Source organism: Meleagris gallopavo, chromosome 12 (assembly GCF_905368555.1).
Source record: "Meleagris gallopavo chromosome 12, MGAL_WU_HG_1.1, whole genome shotgun sequence".
Taxonomy (NCBI): Eukaryota; Metazoa; Chordata; class Aves; order Galliformes; family Phasianidae; genus Meleagris; species Meleagris gallopavo.
The window spans coordinates 19,197,892-19,216,436 of record NC_139415.1 but is presented as its reverse complement, the minus strand read 5'-3'; the positions used below and the strand labels follow the sequence as shown (position 1 = coordinate 19,216,436).

The window sequence follows — 18,545 nt, the reverse complement described above, 5'->3', positions numbered from 1 at the left end:
ATTCCCGCTCTTTTTAACGAGTTCTTTTATTCTACCAATCCATTTACTAATTAATTAGTAATAAAAGAGAATATACTAATTGGAAAGGAAGAAGTTGATGGACTGTTTTGGCCTCAAGGCTTTTTTCAAGCTCTAAAAACTGAAAATAGGTTAATTGCTAACAGAGGTAACGTCAGAAGCAGAGCGTTTCATCCAGCACTTCCCAGCGTGTGCTGCAGTGTTGGAGCAGAGCAGAAAGGACAAACGCTGTAAACTGAGTGCAGATCTCATCCCTGGGCTCTGGGCCTTGTGAAACAGTTTCAGTATCTTGGGTCCCTCTGTCAGTCCATCTGCAAAAAGGGTTAGAAAGTGAGACCACGGCAACAAATGTTTCTTGCATCTGAGCTGAGCTTTCCTGTTTAAATACAAAACAGTTGCCTGCAGAAGTAGATCACTATCAAATCAAGTTAACCACTCATCTTACCAGTGAAAAGCTCAGAATGTGGGACGGATTTTAGAAATCTGGTAAGAAGGGAAAAGAGTGGGTAACATTTGGCAGCACTAACTTTTTTTTTTCCTAAGCCATGTAGGTGTTCCAGTTTCTCTCATTAATGAGTATTCCAATTTAATCACAGGCATCGACTTTTCCGTGAGCATTGTGTCTGTGTACAAGGAAATTACATAAAGGATTTAAACATTCTTGGTAGAGATCTTTCAAAAACGATCATCATTGACAATTCACCGCAAGCCTTTGCCTATCAGGTAGGTGTGCTGCCATCAGCAGAGCTTTTCCATGTGGGAGGATCTTTGCAAAGGAAGACAGTGAAACTCTGTCTACATTTTACACTTTGTATTTAAGTTTACAAAACATACTTAAGTTCAGGTTTACGAAGCCAATCGCTCAGGTTTCCTTGCTCTTTTTGGATTCCTGTGAAGAATCGGTCAAATGTAAACTTCCCCTTACATTAGGAGCTCTGTAACCACGCGGTGTTATTTTGCAGTCCAGCTTTTCTCCAGAAACGGCCAGGTCTACTAAGACTGTCCCTTGGACACTTCGCAGAATTAGTTCTCTAATGCTAATCAAGTATCTGAGCAGTGGCTGGTTGGGTTCTCACCTGTGAAAATTGCTTACAATAAATGCTATAAAGTTGCACTCTGTGACTTCGATTTTCCCAGGCGTGTGGCGTCGTAACTGTAACCCTGCTGAAGAGTGCAGGCTGGGGTGCCTCTAAGAGCCTGAACACCAGAAGCCTGTGTGGCTTCACCTGGTTTGCACAAACTGCAGCCAGTGCTCGGTCGGTAACCACGCAGTTCGATCGTAAAACTTTGGCAGCGCTTCTCAGTGCAACAGAACTTCTACAGCTGGGTCTGTTTCAGCTTTGATGTGGAAATTTTTGCAGTGATTTATGCAAAGGAGGGAGTCATTGCAGAAGTGATTTTTAGTACAAACTTTAGTTATGTGTTAATAAACTTGAGCTTGGAAACTTTTTTCCCCGAAATGTCATTTCACAAGTCACGTTTCTAGGTAAATGAAATATAAGTCGTGTGCTGATGTTTGTCTTTTTTACTTTAGCTTTCAAATGGAATTCCTATAGAAAGCTGGTTCATGGATAAAAATGACAATGAACTCCTAAAATTGATTCCATTTCTGGAGAAACTTGTAGAGCTGGTAAGTCTGTCTCTCCTTTATTTGTCATCCTCACAACTCCCAGCCCGATGCGTTGGTTTGTTCTTTCAGACAGCACCACGTGCCTTAAGGCTGAAATTCTGACTGCTGGAAGTCGTGGACGCCTCTTGGAAAGCATTACTCTGTGCAGTAATGGAGGGTTTGTGCAGGGATTTGTTTACACAGCAGAAGGCAGAATGGCGTCATTTCCAACTGTGCTTTCGTTCAGAAACTGGAGAACGGTGACATAAATGATAATGAAATAGAGAATTTGCAGAATCAGATAATGCCTTTATCCTTAAAACGGAAATAATTCGATTCCTAAATTGTTGTGAATGTTATGTCGCTGTTTTTGTGAGCCTCTTGTAATTAGAAACACTCACGGCTTCCATTTCGTTATATTAGCATACAGACGTTGGAGGCTTGCCCTGCCATGATCCGACCTTCTGACACCCTCCCGTGTGTTTTCCCTGCAGAATGAAGATGTCCGGCCTCACATCAGAGACAGATTTCGCTTGCATGACTTGCTACCCCCGGATTAAGCCTTCGGTCTGATTACTGGAGGGGGAGAAAATGCAGGACCCTTTTGGACTGAAACAAAACATTGCCATTACTGTTGAAATTTTGCATTTTTGTACCCCGTCTTGCTTTTCTTATCTTTGGTGCCCAACAATAATCAAGGGTTACAGAAAGAGACTTTCTATATCTGGGATTGAATACAAACAGTACAATACAGTACAACGCAGTAGGTAGGCTAGAACAGAAAAGTCTTTAGAACTAGTGCGACTCCGATGAAATTTTTTATGTACAGGACATCTGCAGTTTATAAAGAATTCTGTTTCTGCCACCAGCAGTTTGACCTGTAGAAACACAGGATTTTATGATATAACAGAGATTGAAAAAAGAGTCTTCTTTTCTCTCTGTTCGGTGCTCTAAGTGGGTTTGTAGCCACTTTTCTGTTACTTTAGAGATTCTCATTTCAACAGGAATGGCCAGTAAGAGTTGTTTTTATTTTTCCTGTTAAGGTTTATAACCTTTTTACACTTTTGACCTGTATTAGATTAGAATTTCATTATGCATTCCTTTTAGTTGAGGCGCTTCATAGTTTTTCCGGGAATAGCCAAATTTTCTTAGTTTTTTATTATACAGTTGGATGGCCGTTTTCCTGCTTCGTCTGCCTGCATACTGTATATTTGTTTAAAAATATTCTCTAGTTTTAATCCACGTAAGTTTCATTTAGAACGAAAAACCCTGCATTTATATTTTGTTTCTGTAATATTCTACTGTAGTTGAAATCTTTTCAAAAATCAAGAGACTGGCTAGATAAGAAGAATATAAGAGTGACTAATATTCAGAATATTTTAAACCATTGTGATGGCGCGTGCTCCGCACAGACAGTATCTTGCAGTGGCACAAACAGCCGATGGACAAGGAATACCTCAGACCATACCGTGCATGCCGGCCCTTACAGCAGAATTAGTTTGGTCACCTGGTAGGTGTGATGCGGCCCGAGCACCGCCGCCTCCAGGCTCCTCCTCGAGCGAAGCGTTCTGCACGGGGCTCAGTGCTTAAGGTGCCTCGCGTGGGCTGCTGGTGCCTCACGCTGCTCCTCTTGCAGTCAGTCCTGAGCGGTGTAACAGCGAGGCGCCTGCCGGATCTGCGCACAGAGCTGTGGTGCAGCGCTCCGTGCCGCCGGGGCAGCCAGTCTGCCGTCGCAGTGGTTTGCTGTGCTATGTGGGAATAGTCTCCAAGCCGTGGTTCTCTAATGCAGCTACTGCAAGAGGTTGATATTTTTATAATGGCGCGTAACCTCCTGTTGAGGAGGCTTTTTATGGAAGGTATAATTTGTAAAAGTTAGGGTGTTTGCCTCTCGACTGCATTAACGTGCCACAGGCTCAGACTGCTTTTGTGTAAAAGATGTCACAGAACGGCACTTTTTCTAAAGAGAAGTTTGATATTTTGTATGCTTGTTAAGAAAGTACAGTATTGGAAATTAAAGGTGGACAACTGATAATTGAGAAGTATGTCAATTAATTTTTTATGTATATTACCTGTTTACTTGTACAATTTTATTGTACAAATTACATGCAGCTTCATTTTCAAATGAGTCCTTAAAGTAAGGAAAATCTTTTTAGGAAAACATTTAATTTTTGTATTTTTGATTTTAAAAGGCATGAGTTATGTCAACTTTTTCCAGTGTATTAATGAAGATTTTAACTTTTCATCAGGTTGAGTGTTTTCTTACTATATTATCTGTTGTGTATGTAGCTAGCACATTGTGTCACTGAACTGTTTAAAAAGATTAGCATGTAGAGCAAGCCTGTTTTGTGGAAAATCCTTATTCATTAAAAAAAATCATCATGGCAGATTTTCTGCAAAAAAAGTGAAAACATTTGCAATTCAGAATACTGATTTTTTTTTTTTTTTTTTTGTATTTAAAGAAAAGTATTTTGCTTGCAGGAAAGAAATACTACAGATTCATTTTAATGAGAATCTTTTAAATGTATTTATCTTTAGGGCATCTGGGCATCTTTACACTGTTTGTCTTATGTCTTTATTGAAATAAAATGTACATAACATTACCTTTATATATGCTTTTGCGCAGACGTGTGAGCCTGTGACCATCCCCGCTCCTCCCTGTTTTTATGTTGATGAGATGGTTCTGGAAATATTTATAGATTTTGAAAATGGTCGGCTTGTATTGAATTGCTACATGGTTTGCCAACTATTTTTTAGCTGTTCGTTAAAATGTAAATCTAAATCTGAGATTTTTAATTAGTTTTAACAGCGAATCCTTGTTTAACGTGGAATTCTTCCAAATTTCTGGGAGCAATTTACACACTAGGACTGCTTCACACATCACCAGGCTTCCAGAAGGAACCCGTTTTTGTTCAGTAGCTCATGGCTGTTCTCTGACTGTGCAAAGAGACGGTCACCTGTTCGGGTAACGTCCTTACACGCGTGCGTCCCGTCTTTGGCTAAAACCATTATAAAAGTGCTTTCTTTAGTTAAGGAAACCAAAGCATACATTGCACTTTACAGCTGTATCTGTGTTGTGATTATCAGATCAGTGAGGGAAATGGAAATGTAAATTGGAGGATTTAGTTCTACGTAGATGCACAACAAAAATTACAGAGACTGCTTAGTAAACATATTAAATATTAATATTTTAATGTGCTGCAAGTCTGATATTTATCATTCTGAACTTTCTTTGCAGAATGAGTCTACCTTCTTCAAAATGTGAGTTCCTAAAAATGTCAAAGACTTCTGGCATAAAAACAAAGTCTTTGCGTGGAGCAAAGTTCTGTTCCTTCGGCTTTGATTTCCATCGCTTAGTCTCGAGGCTGAGGCCTCACTGGTTGACTTCAGTCTGGATCAAATTGTGCAGAGCAAAATTGGCGCTGGCAACCAGGGGTCTCAGCTACGTCTGTTACTTGAGGTTGAATGTAGAGCTGTGCTACTTGAGCAGTTAATCTTGTAGCTGTGTCATTGATTCTCGTTTTATGTATGTTCAGGAAACACACCATCGTATTTCCAAAGTTCTTAATGGTTTCATTTCTGTCTGCGGTTTCATTTGTGGTCTTTGACTTGATTATGGCAACTGTTTGCTAATTGAATGTGTTTGTATGTATTCTGTTCTAGGTTTGAGTGTTTTTCGTTTGGACAGCAAAACAACAATATTTCATACTTCCATTATTGACTGCTTTTCTACCTTTGATTCATTTCACCTTTCATCTCTATGGAAAAAGATTTTTTTCATTATTATTCAAATGTATCTGAAAGCCTGAATGTTTCAAGACCCGATCAAACATCTTCCATAGGAAGAGTTGTATCAGCTGAATGCATGCTATAAGGAGGCACTTCTTTAAACAGAGTACTAAAACGTGTTACCAAAAGTAACCAGATGTGTAAGTGCAGAACTGTTTGCTCTCACTCACTGCTGGAAGCGAGCATCCTTCTCATTCCACACCTTCTCCCCTCCCAGACTCTTCCAGAGACCTTTTTAGGCACGAGGTGGATTGGCACAACTGACAAAGCATTGAGCCGCACTGAGGAGAGGGACTGGGAGTGAGTGCAGATCTCATCACCCTGCCTCCCAGTAGCAGCGTGGTGATGTGGGCCCATGGTCTGCAGCAGCCTGTAAGGTAGAGCTTGGTTGGTTGGTCAGGAAAGCTGTCCAGAAACACAAGAGTGTTACTATCCATCCATCTGTCTCTTGATTTTTTTTTTCCTTCTGGTTCTGACTTCCTTATAGCATTGCATTGCAAATCATTACCTTTATTCTCTGTCTAAAGCAGCCACATCCTGTTAGTGCAGACATTAAGGTAGATGATGGCATTTATAACTTAGCAAATGTGACTAAAAGCAAGGAAAGCTCCGTCCGTGGTGGGGTGCTTACATCAGTGAATTGTGGCTGCTGAACTCCTTGTGTGTCCCTCGCTGTCATTCCTCTTTCTTCTGACTGGGGGACTGGATTAGCACTGAGCACACCTAAATTTGGGGAATTAGGAAAGTAATCTGTGCCTTCTTTGTCTCCTCTCCATCCTGTGCTCCCGTTACCTTCCGTTTGAAGGACTTGGAGAGCACACCTTTACAAAGCTAGAATTCCAGTGTAAAATTAATATTTACATAGTTGAAATTAATCTAGTATGTATAGGTAAATGGAGTGGATTTCAGGAAGTCAAGGCCAAAAACTAAACATTTGCAACATACTGTCAATTGAAAGAAAAGACCAACCACCTACTGGTGTGATATCAGCACAGCTGTTGGGTTTGTTCCAAGAAGCGCAACGAGAAACTAATGGCTATTTCATTAAAATAACGTCTTCCGCTGTAAGTAGAATTTCAAGTTAAGTATTTTATGGGGAAACGACTTCTGTGGATTTGTGCAGCAAAGCAGGCAGGTGGTTCAGCCAACCCCATTAAGCTGCTTTAATCTCATTATCAAAGCCCGATACAAAGGCGAAATAAAAAGATGAGAGTCAGGTGGCACCTCGGCGGCAGCGCACGGTGCTGATGGCCGGTTCTGAAGGCTGCCCCTTTTCCCTTCTCTCCTGGGGCTGTCGCTTTCCCACTTCCTCCTGTCCCCAGGGCTGTGTTGGGCCTGAGCAGGAGCCGCTCTGTGGGGACGGCGTGCTGTGCTGAGCGAGGTCGTTAGAGCTGCTACAGGAAGGCTCATGGGAAGATGGTTTTTCTGGGAATGTAATCGCCACGTTGAAGTCATTCAGCTGGAGAACGATGTTGTTGTGTACTTTAGAGACATTAAAGGACTGTTCTCAAAGATCTGATTAGGCCAAAACTGTGTAATTGCAGATTTGCATCTTGGATTTCTGATGCTTAAATAAAATCGTTAACAAGTTGATAAATGGCTGATGAGAAGTAGCATAGATGCATTGTTTTTCTTAGCTAGTAGTCATAATTTTGTAAAAAAAAAAAAAAAAAAAAAAAAAGATATATATAAATTAAAAAAAAAAAAAGACAGCAACTTCTTTGCTTGGAAGCAAGCAAGGAAGGCTTGGTAAGGATTGACTTGTATAGGTTCTGTTAAGCACATCACTATTTTGGTTGTCTTGACTGTGTAATGTAATACTGTTTTGCTTTATTTTTTTTATACTTGCAAAAATGTCATTGTACTGATAGGCTGAATCTTGTAAAATACAATTGGAAGAGAACCAATGTTCTACAAATTTGTGTTTTTTTTCTGCTACCATTTCTAGTATATAGAATCATAAAGATTTATATTAAATATTTATACTCTAGTTACTGTTTTTATGATTTTTAGCTATTATCAGTCCTGCGCTGAAAATTCAGTTCTCTGTCGAGCAAGACATTTCTCATGTCAGTTTTCAGCCTTAAAACTGAAGGAAAATAAGCGTTGGTTGCGCTTTTGGAAAGCTGAGGTCGCTGGAGAACAAAACGTGCGGCGTGTGGGCTGGAATTGTTTGAAGCTGTTAACAGCGGGTTGCTGCGGGTTCCTGCAGGGCGCGGAGCTGCAACGCTCCCCCTGCACGGAGCAGCACGGGGGCGCGGCGGGGCTTCGTTTGGAATCCGCGCCTCTGTGGGGAGGAGGCCGGAGAGGAGCGGTGGCTTCAGGCCAGGCTGTGGCTCTGGCTGACGGCACCACAAGGCTCCAGCTTCGCGCCAACGACTGGGCGCAGGTTTCAACTTCTGGGTCGGTGGCTCTCAGTCCTCGTCTCGGATGTATCGCTGTGTGGGAAGTCGGTTCTGTGCTGGGGGGAAGGGCTGCGGTGTGCGCTGCCAACAGCTGTTTGTGCCCGCACCGTCACGGGCCGGGAGCGATCGGTGCCATTGGAGCGAGGTGCTCCGCTGCCCAGCAGCGCGGCAGGAGATGCAGCAGCACAGGAACGACCCGCACCAACTGTCGGTGATTCCCAGACACCTCAGCAGCTTTTCTTCTGCGTTTTCCCCAAGATCATTCCCGTTCTTTTCACATCTATTCAAGGACCAAACCGCAGAGCCCAGGTTTCTGACGGGTTTCACCCTCACGGGCCGCCGCCTCAGGCCGGGCCAGGCGCGCCCCGGGGCCGCATTCTGCGGGCTCGTGCTACCGCGATGGCGATTCTTATGTTTCTGCCATACGAGGAGCGGGCGAGCGATCCGCCACGAGCCGTTCCCCGGCTCCCCGCCCCGCTCGCACGACGGCCGCGTGCGGCGCCCGGCCGAGACCCGCCCCGACGGAGGGGGTGAGCGCGGAGGCGGAGCGGCCGCTCGGCCCTCCCAAGATGGCGGCGCGCCCGTCCCCTCAGCCCTCCCAAGATGGCGGGAAGGGGCGGGGCACGCTCCCACGGTGCTCCGCGCGGCGCGCGCCGGGCCCGCCGCCTGCGGCCGCCTCACAGCGCAGCGCCCGCCTTACAGCGCAGTGCCCGCGCCGGCGGCCGCGCTCCCGCGGGAAGATGGCGGCGGAGGCGGATTCCTGGGGTAGGTGGCGGCCTTCTCGCCGCGCGGGCCTCGGCCTTCGCGCCGCGCGCTCCTCACCCGCTCTCCTTTCCCCCCGCAGACGCCGACACCTTCGAGGCGGCGGAGCCGGTGGCGAAGCGCTTGGTGCCGGCGGGGGTGGCCGGCGACCGCTGGGCCGGCGAGGACGAGGAGGACGACGTGAAGGTGCGCGGGGCCGGGGCTCCTCGGCTCGGCTCGGGCCGCCGCCGCCGCTTCGATCCCGCCCGGCCGGCTCCGGGGCGGCCCCGACGGGTTCGCCGCAAAGCTTCGGAGCCGAGCCGGGGTGAAATCGGGCCTCGGCGCGGGCCGGTAGCCGTAGGCCACGGGGAGCGGCGTGGGGCCAGAAGCGGGCAGAGACGGGACGGGCGTGGGGAGGAGCCGGCGCCGGGCCGGAGCTGCGGATGGGCCGCGCGATGCTCTGTCACAGCTCTGCGCGGCCCTTCCGCGCCGCTCCGCCATCTGAGAGCCTTCGGAAGCGGCGCTGCGCACGTGGGCATCGCACCGGGACTCCGCTGTGCTGTGCTGTGCAGTGTGAGCCGTGCTGTGCTGCGCTGTGTGTGCACGGCGGGCGGAGCGGGAAGCGGATCGGTGTGTGCGGGGGTAAAAGAGGCAAATCGAAAAGCAGCTTTTGGCGTCGAGTCAAGCTGCTGAGGGACTGTCAGATGCAGCATGCCTGCGGCTCGGGGTGAATTGGTCACCACTTTATGGTGCGGGTGTTAAGCCATGCAAAGCAAACTGAGACAGGGGAGGTTCAGGTTGGATATTAGGAGGAAGTTTTTCACGCAGAGGGTGGTGAGGCACTGGAACAGGTTTCCCAAGGAGGCTGTGGATGCCCCATCCCTGCAGGCATTCAAGGCCAGGCTGGATGTGGCTCTGGGCAGCCTGATCTGCTGGTTGGTGACCTGCACACAGCAGGGGGTTGGAACTGGATGAGCACTGTGGTCCTTTTCAACCCAGGCCATTCTCTGATCCCATGAAGGTGTGCTGGGTGAGGGCTCACTGCTCTGCTTGATTAGGCTGTGCCTGTGTTAGCAGAATCTTGGGAAGCACCAATGCGATTGCCCTTGGAGCTTAGGGTGGTACTCTTTCTATAAGTAGTATGAAAAAGCGTTCTCTTTCTATAGATAAATATTTCTGTAAGTTAGGAGCTGTCAATTCTGCTTCTGAAATGCAGTAACACCCACACCCTGTGGTTATCACTGCTGTGGCATTACAGCAGGCAAGGTGAGCGGAGGTATCTCTGTATGCAGGGGTGCAGTCATCTGTAAGCAGTGTAGTTACAGCGTGACTGTGTGCATGTATGTAACACTGTATGCAGTCTTCATATTCGTGTGTGTTTTTACATGTATGTACACGTGTGTTATACAGAGAGTATTTGTGAAGTTTGCTTTTCTGCGTTCCTTTGGAAGTGAGAAACCTTTTTGGTATGATAAAGCGTGTCCAGGAGAACTGGTCTGTGAAGTGTCACTCATAGAGACACCTCTGCTGTCCGTGGCTGCTGGAATAAAGGAACAAAGCTTTCCACATGGGCCAGGAATTTGGCTTCTTCCCTCTTTCTCAGAGGTTACACTTTCAGTACTGGAGCTGTATCTGGAGAGGACCTGTCCAGCAAATGGAAGTGTTTCATTTTGATTCGTTCTTTTTGTTTAAGTGCTGAACATCTCAGAACTGAGTCTGGGAGATTGTTACTTAAGCTCTGGATACCTTGTTTGCCAGGGTCAGCCTTGAAGTATGGATATGAGAAAAAGTGGCCTAAAATCTGAGCACAGAGTGTTTCCTGTGTTCACATCTTTCCTATCTTTTCTACATATTCAGATCCTGTAGTTAATTTTGCACTTGTTTTGATAATGATCAAAACAGTAACTCCTAAGTTCTGGAAACACTGACTTCCCCAGGTTTAAAATTATCATCTTCATTGATAACACAGCTGCTCTGGGCTGTTACCCCAGCACAGCTTTCCCAGGAAGCGGGCCTGGTGCCAAGGGGTTTCCTCTATTTATTCCTGGGCAGTTCTTGGTTCAGTAAAGCCAAACTGGGAGGTTGTGGCCTGGCACAGTGCTCGTGGAGGAGCACCGGGGCTCAGCTGGGACTCTGGCAGCAGAGTGCTGCCATTCCCTGCTCCCGCCCTCCGGTCTGGGCAGGGCGCTGCATTGTCCTGTGCTCAGGGTGGCTGTGAAACAGGGAGAGCCGCTCCGGTCAGCAGTTACTCAGTGCAGTGGAAGGCGATTCCAGCCTTGTTTTAGTGAAGTACGTGTGAAGGAGAGCTGTGGGAGACTTGCAGGTTTTCAGCTCCTCGTTGGATACGTCGAGCAGTAAAGGTGTCCTGCTGTGAGTTACTGGGTGTAGTACCGCAGGGTTGTGGTGCTGCCTGGTGTCTTTTCCTCTGAGCAGTTGGACTGGGGCTCCTCCCACCCCAGTTACAGCCACAGGAGCAGCTCCTGCACACTCCTGCTGCACTGCTGACAGGTGCCTGGGAGCAGGAGCAGCTGCTGCAGGGCAGGCGGTGCCAGGAGAGGGCTGCAGGTGGGGAGGAGGCGGAGCGCTTCCTTCAGCCCCATCGGTCGTGCTGCCCTCCTTCCCTGTGGGCTTTGTGCCACGCAGCACTTGATTTAAACCTCTCTCCATGCAGGCTGGGGCCGGGGCCAAGGCAGAGAGCGCAGCGGTGGTGAAAATGGCTGCTTAAGAAATGGGTGTTACAGACTTAATTAGATAGGAGCTAGATGAGTGCTGCTGCAAATTCAAGTCAGCCTCTTGGAATGTGGAAGGGAAGCTGCTCTCCCTCAGGAGCCAATTAGCCCAGGGGAGGTGTGGGGACGCTCTGCGCTGTGACGCCGCGTTCCTCCTCTGGGTGAATGGCTGGGGTGGGTGCTCACGTTTCTGCTCTGAGTGCAACCCAGAATTCAGGGCTTATGGTTGCAGGGCTCACCCATAATGTGCCCACGGTCTGTGTGACTTCTGTGTATACCAGCCTTGCCAAAAGTAATCTCTTAAGCTTGCAGGTTCCATTGATACAGGTAACTAAAATTAGATTCCTGTGTGATTTCTTGGCTTTAACTTGTGCTGCATACGTTGTGTGCTGCCAGGCATGCACCTTCAGGTTGATTTTAGAGCGCTGATCTCCATACAGAGGGCATCAGTAAAATCTGGAAGGGTACCAGGGGAAAAACATGTGTTCCCATAAATCATGCCCAGCTAACTGTTGGGAAGGGACTGCAGAGCTGCTGCTGGCAAACCCGCAGGTGACATAAACAGGTCAGTTCTGTTGGAAGGCATGCTTCCTCCACGTTCACGTGCTCCGTGCTGCGTGTTGAGGTGCAAGCATCCATTGGGTCATGGGGCACAAGGGGTGGGGGTGCTGAGAGAAGGGCCTGAGCGTGTGAAGGCAGAGCTGTGCCACAGCTGGGATGGCTGGAAACGCTCAGAAATGTGGTCGCTGTTGGAGAACAGCAGTTTGTGTGTGGGAAGGGACTTCTGATGGCCCCTTCACTTGCAGAGAAGTGACAACTGCTGGCTGAGTGCAGGTCATGGTCCTGGGGCTGGCATTGGGTTGGCTGCTTTCCCAGCAGGAACTTTCCCATTCTTCGATTAAAGCTGCCTTTTCCTCTGTGATAACTGGTCCCGAAACATTGTGCTCAGCTCCCTGATCAGTGCCCTTATTTTACAGCTCCAACAACTTGCTCCCCGCTTCCTAACTCAACTACGTAATGTTAATGGATTTGAGAGCATTTAAAAGGCTGTATGTAAGCTACTGTCCTTTGTGTTTGCCTAACAAGTAGAAATAATATGTAAAAGCATCTTATGAGCATTTATCTTAATGGAAACTTACTTTGTAGGATAACTGGGATGATGAGGAGGAAGAGGAGGAAGTAAAGGAGACGGAGGTGAAACAAGGTGAGACTACCAGAAGTTCACATCACTGTGTGCAGCACTGCTACAGACATTGCTTTTGTCTCTGTCTGAAGAGTCTAAAACACGTTCCAAATAGGATTAGTTTTGGTTTTGACAGAGCACGTCTTTTAACCCCCCTGGTCAGGTGCTGCCAACTGAGCTCTGCCTCTTTCTCTTTGATTTGTGTTTTCCTGGTTATTCAAAAAAACACCAGGAGACCTCAAGTGCCATATTGTTTAATGTCTTACAGAACCCAAAGTTTCAGAAAAAAAGAAAATAGCAGAAAAGATAAAAGAAAAAGAAAAGCAACAGAAGAAAAAGCAAGAGGAGCTTAAAAAAAGGGTAATTCCTGTTTCTTTTGGGCTCAGAAACGCAGAGGGCTGCGTTGGTTGTGGGTTGCTTTGGGGGGCTGAGCGGAGATCTGGCTGATGTGCGGAAGCAAACGTCAGCCCTGCGCTTCACACCTGGAGCTGTCGGTGTTAAGGACTGGTCCATCTGTGGGGAGAGGGAAGGACACCTGGGTTAGGCCTTACTGGGGGGGTAATTATCCACCCTGGTTCTCTGGGTAATGAGCTTTGAATGGCAACCTGTGCTCCCAGGGCAATGAGAAATGCAGGCAGCATCCTTCCTGTAAGCCTGTGTCTTAAATGGTCCCTGGAGGTGTTCAGGGCCAGGTTGGATGGGGCCCTGGGCAGCCTGGTCTGGTATTAAATGTGGAGGTTGGTGGGCCTGACTGCGGTGGGGGGTTGGAGCTTCCTGGTCCTTGAGGACCCTTCCAGCCCAAACCATTCTGTGATTCTGTGCATGCCAAAAGAATGGATGTGTTATTTCCATAATTCGATTAAATTACAGAGAAATTAAGCAGTTGGCGTGGTTATGATTAATTGGAATGGTTGTTGGGTTTGTACATGCTTGGAGGTCTGTTGACTTCAGACAGAAGTAAGCTACTCAAATGGTGCTGGAAAAAACATGGTTTCTTGTAACACCTCCCCTCAATGTAATGTTCCCTCTATTTATGTGGGTGTTCTTTTTTGTTTTGTGTTAAATGCAGTTAGAGGCTCCAGAGGAACATAAAGAACTTACACCAGAAGAACAGTTAGCAGACAAACTACGACTAAAGAAATTGCAAGAGGAGTCAGACCTTGAGTTAGCAAAAGAAACATTTGGTAAGTGTGCTGTGCCATGGCCAGGTCGGTGCAGCTGTGCCATGTGAAGCTTTCAGGTGTGTGCAGGCATCCTGCAGGCAACCGACGGGGATGTGGCTGTGAGAGCACATGCAGGTTGTGCTGCTGAGAGTCAGCATGGCTTTAAATCCGTGCTACTGGAAATGTGCTCTGGTACTAAGGACTAATTGCAGAACTGTCTGTGGAATATAAGGTGTTACTCCTTAACATCTTGGTCAGAGGGAATGGGAGAAAGATGGCTGGCTGAATTTCCCTATGAACTGGTGTTTCTGGTGAACACCAAAGTGCTGCCTTCTGCTGTTCTGCAGAGCCTTACAACGTGGGCTTCAGCCTGACCGGTCGGGCTTTGGGCTCACATGGCACAGTGCAATGTGTGTGTGCTTCATTTCAGGCAGTCTGTGATGGCTGCCTCCTTGTGGGGCGGCTTTGTTCCTTGGGTAGACAGAAGTAGATGCAGGGCAGCTCGTTCTCTTCTGCCCTTATGCTTTGACACAGTGGTGAAGATGCTGAAGTGTGGCAGTGTGAAGCCTGCTGCTTTGCTCAGTGAGCTGCACGGTTGCTCAGTGAAAGCTGCTGTGTGTCTTCAGAAAGAGGATGGTGCCTGAAGGGGGAAGGGCTCTGCTTAACACAGTTGTGAAGAACCAGCAGAATTTTGCACTGAGGAACTCAGGTTTAGAATTCTCTATTAAAGGAAGGAGGGCTCTGTGCAGCCAGCACTGCCCTGTGGCCCTGCAGGTTGCTGACTTGGCCATTGCTTTGTTTGCAGAAGATGGGGGGAAGGAAGCTTTGATTTGGCAGTGCTTGATGAAAAGGGGAGAACTGAACGTGGTTTTTTTTTCTTTGTTGTCATCTTTCAGAGACCACAGACAGTGTGTTCTAACACGTGTGCCTTTCCTCGCAGGTGTAAATAACACTTGTGGAATAGATGCCATGAATCCCTCTTCAAAAGATGACTTTACGGAATTTGGCAAACTACTAAAAGAGAAAATCACACAGTATGAAAAGTCCTTACATTACGCCAGCTTTTTGGAAGCATTAGTTCGAGACGTTTGTATTTCATGTAAGTAAAGTGAAGGACTTCCTAGAATCCGCTGCAGGATTGTGGCAGGTGTGACCTTGAGGGTGTGCTGTGAACTTAAAACCGAAACCAAGATTAACGCGTGCAGGTGGTACAGAGCAGAGTGCCACCCACTGAGTGTGAGGTTCCATCCCAACCGATGTTCTTGTGGAGCACTTCAGAACTGCAGGTTTTCATGCTCTCGATCTCAGCCATCTCTCTTGAAGCAGTTTCTGGAACATAAATGTTTCTCTGAGCCAGGTAACGGCAGCAGCTCTGCTGGGAGGACTGTTACAAAAGTGAGGTCTTGTAATTCTGAGACTACAGATTAATTGTTCTGCAATTCAGCATGTGACCATACAGAGATAAAGTAACTTACAGCCCTGTTTTTGCCCTGCTCTGGTTGGTGGAAGCAGTTGGTGGATTGGTTGGTTGAGCCCTTTTGCTGTGCTTTGCTCATGCTGCCTTTCAGCCATGTGATGGCTTGGTGCTTCATAAGGCTGTGCACACACAGGAGCCCAGGCTGCCTGCAGCAGTGCTGTACAGTCCCAGAGCTGAAGTGAAGGACTCACAGCCTCTTGGGCAACTTAATACTGCACTGCTCCTTTTTGGGCGTCTAAAAGACTCGATGCTTTACTCTACTGCATTATTATTTTGCTCCAATTATTCAAGCGTCTCCCTGTTAAGACTCTGTGTACACCAGCTCTTAATTTGCATCCTTCCCTTCTGCACCGTTCCAGCTGTGTTACAAAGGACTGTGTGAACAGCACATGCTGATCACAAGGACTAGAATCAATTACCCAGTCTGTTCTGCTGCTTTAAATTGAGCAGGTGCCAGTGTTTCCTTAGTGCTGATGCTTACCTCTGCAGTCATGAGAGAATTGTGCTGATGGGATATGTGAGCACAATACTGATGAGGAATCTCTTTTTTCTCTTCTGTAGTGGAAATTGATGACTTGAAAAAGATCACAAATTCGTTGACGGTACTATGCAGTGAAAAACAGAAACAGGAGAAGGTAAGACTTGCTCCCACAGCTGGCTGCAGCAGAAGCAGCACCTGCTGAAGTGCTCATTGCCCGCACAGCACAACAGGTCCAGCACTGACCTGAACTGCTGATTGTGTTGTATGTGACAGTAGGGGACACTGCAATCCTGGATACTGATCTGAAACCAAATGCCTTTAAATGTGTGAGATAATCAGGAGTTCATTGGATTCAGATCACAGGCCAAAGCCTTGGCTGCTGGACATGGAGCTGTGTGCTCACCTGCTGCTGTCCTGGCAGTGGAGAGGCCTAAGCCAGCACCCTGACACCACAGGGCAGCCCCTGCTACAGCGTCAGGATAGCAGAGTAACTGAAGTTGTTGCCTGAGTTTGTTGTTGGGGTTTGGAATAGCTGATAGCTGGGGGTGTTCCTGTGTTATGGAAATGGAAGGAGCAACGACTGTACAGACATGAAGAATGAGTGACACGAGGTGAGATAACAGTTGAACGGGTACTGATGTGGTACAGAGCATAGCAGTGGGTTTTACAGAATAGCTTTAAAACCTCGAGTCAGTTGGAATCCAGTAATTAGTTAAACTACAAAGACAGCAATGAAATTAAACAAGATATCACTAGCAATGCATTTTTCAGAGCTTTAAATCAAATTAGAGGATGGGTACCTAACAAAGGGCAGTGCAGCAGCACTGTAAGCAGTGACTTGGTGGGGCACTTAACCACAGCGTGTTTCAGGGCAGCGTTTTCTGCTGTGCCACCTCAATTCTACAGGGAAGAATGAAACACTGGAATACAAATCAAACTTCATGTACAGTGTTACTGCATTAAGTCTAGGGTTTGGTAAACGTGATAAATCTTTTCTTTAATATGAACTGCACTTTGGAGAGAAGCCTCTGGCTTACTGAACCAAGCTAGTTTAAAAAGAAGTGTGTTTTCTATTCTTGTATTCTCGTCTCTCCTGGCTTTTCCTATAAATTAGTATGGCTAACCCTGAAACCTGCACCAGCTCAGCAAGGCAGAGGTTTATCCAGCTGTGTTCATTTAAGTTTATCTAGGACTCTTCCTTGCTATCTATCTATCTATATCTATCTATCTATCTATATATATATTCAGCCACAACAGTGATAAAAACCACGTAAGTTCCTTAATTTGATTGTTGGTTTTACAAGAGGGAACTGTAGGCATAGCTGTGCTACTTGCTTAGAGGCTCAGTGACGCAGGATGAATGAAGGAGCTGGCAATGTATGGGATGCAGGGAGCTGTGGGACGCTGGGCAGTGCAGCAGCTGTAGTGGGAGGTTCAGCTTTGGGTGCTGAGGCAGAAATGACTGGCAGTACAGCATGCACTGGGTGAGCAGTGATGCAGGTATTCATTCCTCTGAGGCTCTACTCAAGTCAGAAGGAAGACAAATTGCTGTGGATGTGTAAGTAAATACACTCTCCTTCCTATTTAAGCAGAGTAAAGCCAAAAAGAAGAAAAAAGGTGTTGTGCCTGGAGGTGGTTTAAAGGCTACTATGAAAGATGACCTGGCTGATTATGGAGGATACGATGGAGAATACGTACAAGAATTTGAAGACTTCATGTGACATTTATCTCCCCTTCTGTTGTCTTTCTGTTGCCCATAACCCCTTAAACATGTAGCACAACTTCTCTTTCTTTAAATTCTGCCAAATGCTATTATCAAAGCTGCAGTATCTCTGTGCTGGTGGCTCAGTGCGGCAGGCGGTGCTGAGGTGCTGCCACTCCTGTTCTGTGCTCGAGGCGTTGGAAGGAAGCAGCTCAAAAGCTCCGTAAATTACAGGGGAAAAAAAAGGAACAACCAAAAAAACCAACAAACCGAAACCGTCAAATTCTGATAACAATAATTGTTGCTGTTTGATTTTTATAGTAACAGCCACCAAATTGGAAATGAATTTCAAAGAGGCAAAGTATTATTAGCAGCACAGTTCTACGATACGGCCTTAACTGTACCTCCCTGAATGAGTTGTTTGATGAACAAAAGCAGTTTGCAGCGAGGGCATGATGGGTGTGCACTTAGTCTTACAATTGCTTTGTCTTATGTTAGAGCTTGAGGTTTTCAGTGTATTGTGAAGGGAACTGCTAACTTCAGAGGTGGGACGCTGCGCCTGGGAGGCGTCACTGAGATGCACTGCTCCACAGCCTGACAGCACACAGCAGTGCTGGGGTGAGAGGGAAAGAGCTCCTGATTTGGGAAAAACAAAACAAAAACTTGTGAGTATGAAGTTGAGTTTCCATTCATCTAAATTTCTACTAATGCAGCTGTATGGGTTGGGTATTCTTTAACAGTTCATCGCCTGGTTTCAGTGTAAAAAAATCAAACACGACTTTGGTCTCCGGGGCTGCGGTCGCTCTTTCATGACTCGGCTATTTTCTTTCATTTAAAAACAAACAACTTGCTTAGCAAACTGCAGCAGTTACTACAGTGGGGCAAATTGTTACGTTAACAATTATGACATCTGCAATGTTTTATAAAGCAACTAATTTAATAAAAATCAATATTGTGAGGACTTCACTACAGCAGTCTTTGGCCCTGTTCTTTAAGTACACTGCTGCCTTTGTTCTGGAGACGGTGCTGAGCCTGGACTGTCCCACTGCCAGCCCCTCACCCATGGACTGGTCCCACTGCCAGCCCCTCACCCATGCTGGCAGCCCTGAGCTGAACACACTGGCTCCCAGCTCCAGGTAAGGCCTCGTCCCCATGGCTGCCCTGCATGAGTGTGGGAAGGAATTCATAACTGTGAGTTGAGCACAAATATTCTTAGTTGCTGCTCTTGGAATTTATTAAGCAGTAGGTAGG

General features: G+C 46.8%; 2 protein-coding genes across 4 annotated transcripts in view; both read left to right on the top strand.

Moving 5' to 3' along the window:
- Nucleotides 1–4,233, top strand: part of CTDSPL2 (CTD small phosphatase like 2) — a 35,290-nt gene extending 31,057 nt beyond the window's left edge. For both annotated transcript variants that reach the window (XM_085233933.1, XM_085233932.1), the window contains 3 exons: nucleotides 615–741; nucleotides 1,553–1,648; nucleotides 2,122–4,233. In XM_085233933.1, the coding sequence (XP_085090059.1) occupies nucleotides 615–741; nucleotides 1,553–1,648; nucleotides 2,122–2,187 (289 nt within the window). In that variant the 3' untranslated portion in view covers nucleotides 2,188–4,233. The remainder of the gene's footprint in view (nucleotides 1–614; nucleotides 742–1,552; nucleotides 1,649–2,121) is intronic.
- Nucleotides 4,234–8,428: 4,195 nt separating this feature from the next.
- On the top strand, nucleotides 8,429–18,260 carry EIF3J (eukaryotic translation initiation factor 3 subunit J). 2 transcript variants are annotated; one of them, XM_085233935.1, is made up of 8 exons: nucleotides 8,429–8,583; nucleotides 8,663–8,766; nucleotides 12,435–12,492; nucleotides 12,740–12,831; nucleotides 13,541–13,655; nucleotides 14,575–14,733; nucleotides 15,673–15,746; nucleotides 17,185–18,260. In XM_085233935.1, the coding sequence occupies exons 1-8, from the start codon at nucleotides 8,559–8,561 to the stop codon at nucleotides 17,311–17,313; spliced, it is 756 nt and encodes a 251-aa protein (XP_085090061.1). In that variant the 5' UTR covers nucleotides 8,429–8,558; the 3' UTR covers nucleotides 17,314–18,260. The 2 variants fall into 2 exon arrangements, with proteins under 2 accessions (XP_085090061.1, XP_085090060.1); XM_085233934.1 differs by having other exon boundaries at nucleotides 17,182–18,260.
- The last annotated feature ends 285 nt before the right edge of the window (nucleotides 18,261–18,545 follow it).

What these genes read in the sequence shown, in the direction of transcription:
- EIF3J (XM_085233934.1), top strand. Translation starts at nt 8,559, where the DNA reads ATGGCGGCGGAGGCGGATTCCTGGG. An exon ending in AAGAGGAGCTTAAAAAAAGG is followed by an intron (nt 12,832 to 13,540) that starts GTAATTCCTGTT and finishes TGTTAAATGCAG; the next exon opens with TTAGAGGCTCCAGAGGAACA. An exon ending in TCGAGACGTTTGTATTTCAT is followed by an intron (nt 14,734 to 15,672) that starts GTAAGTAAAGTG and finishes TCTCTTCTGTAG; the next exon opens with TGGAAATTGATGACTTGAAA.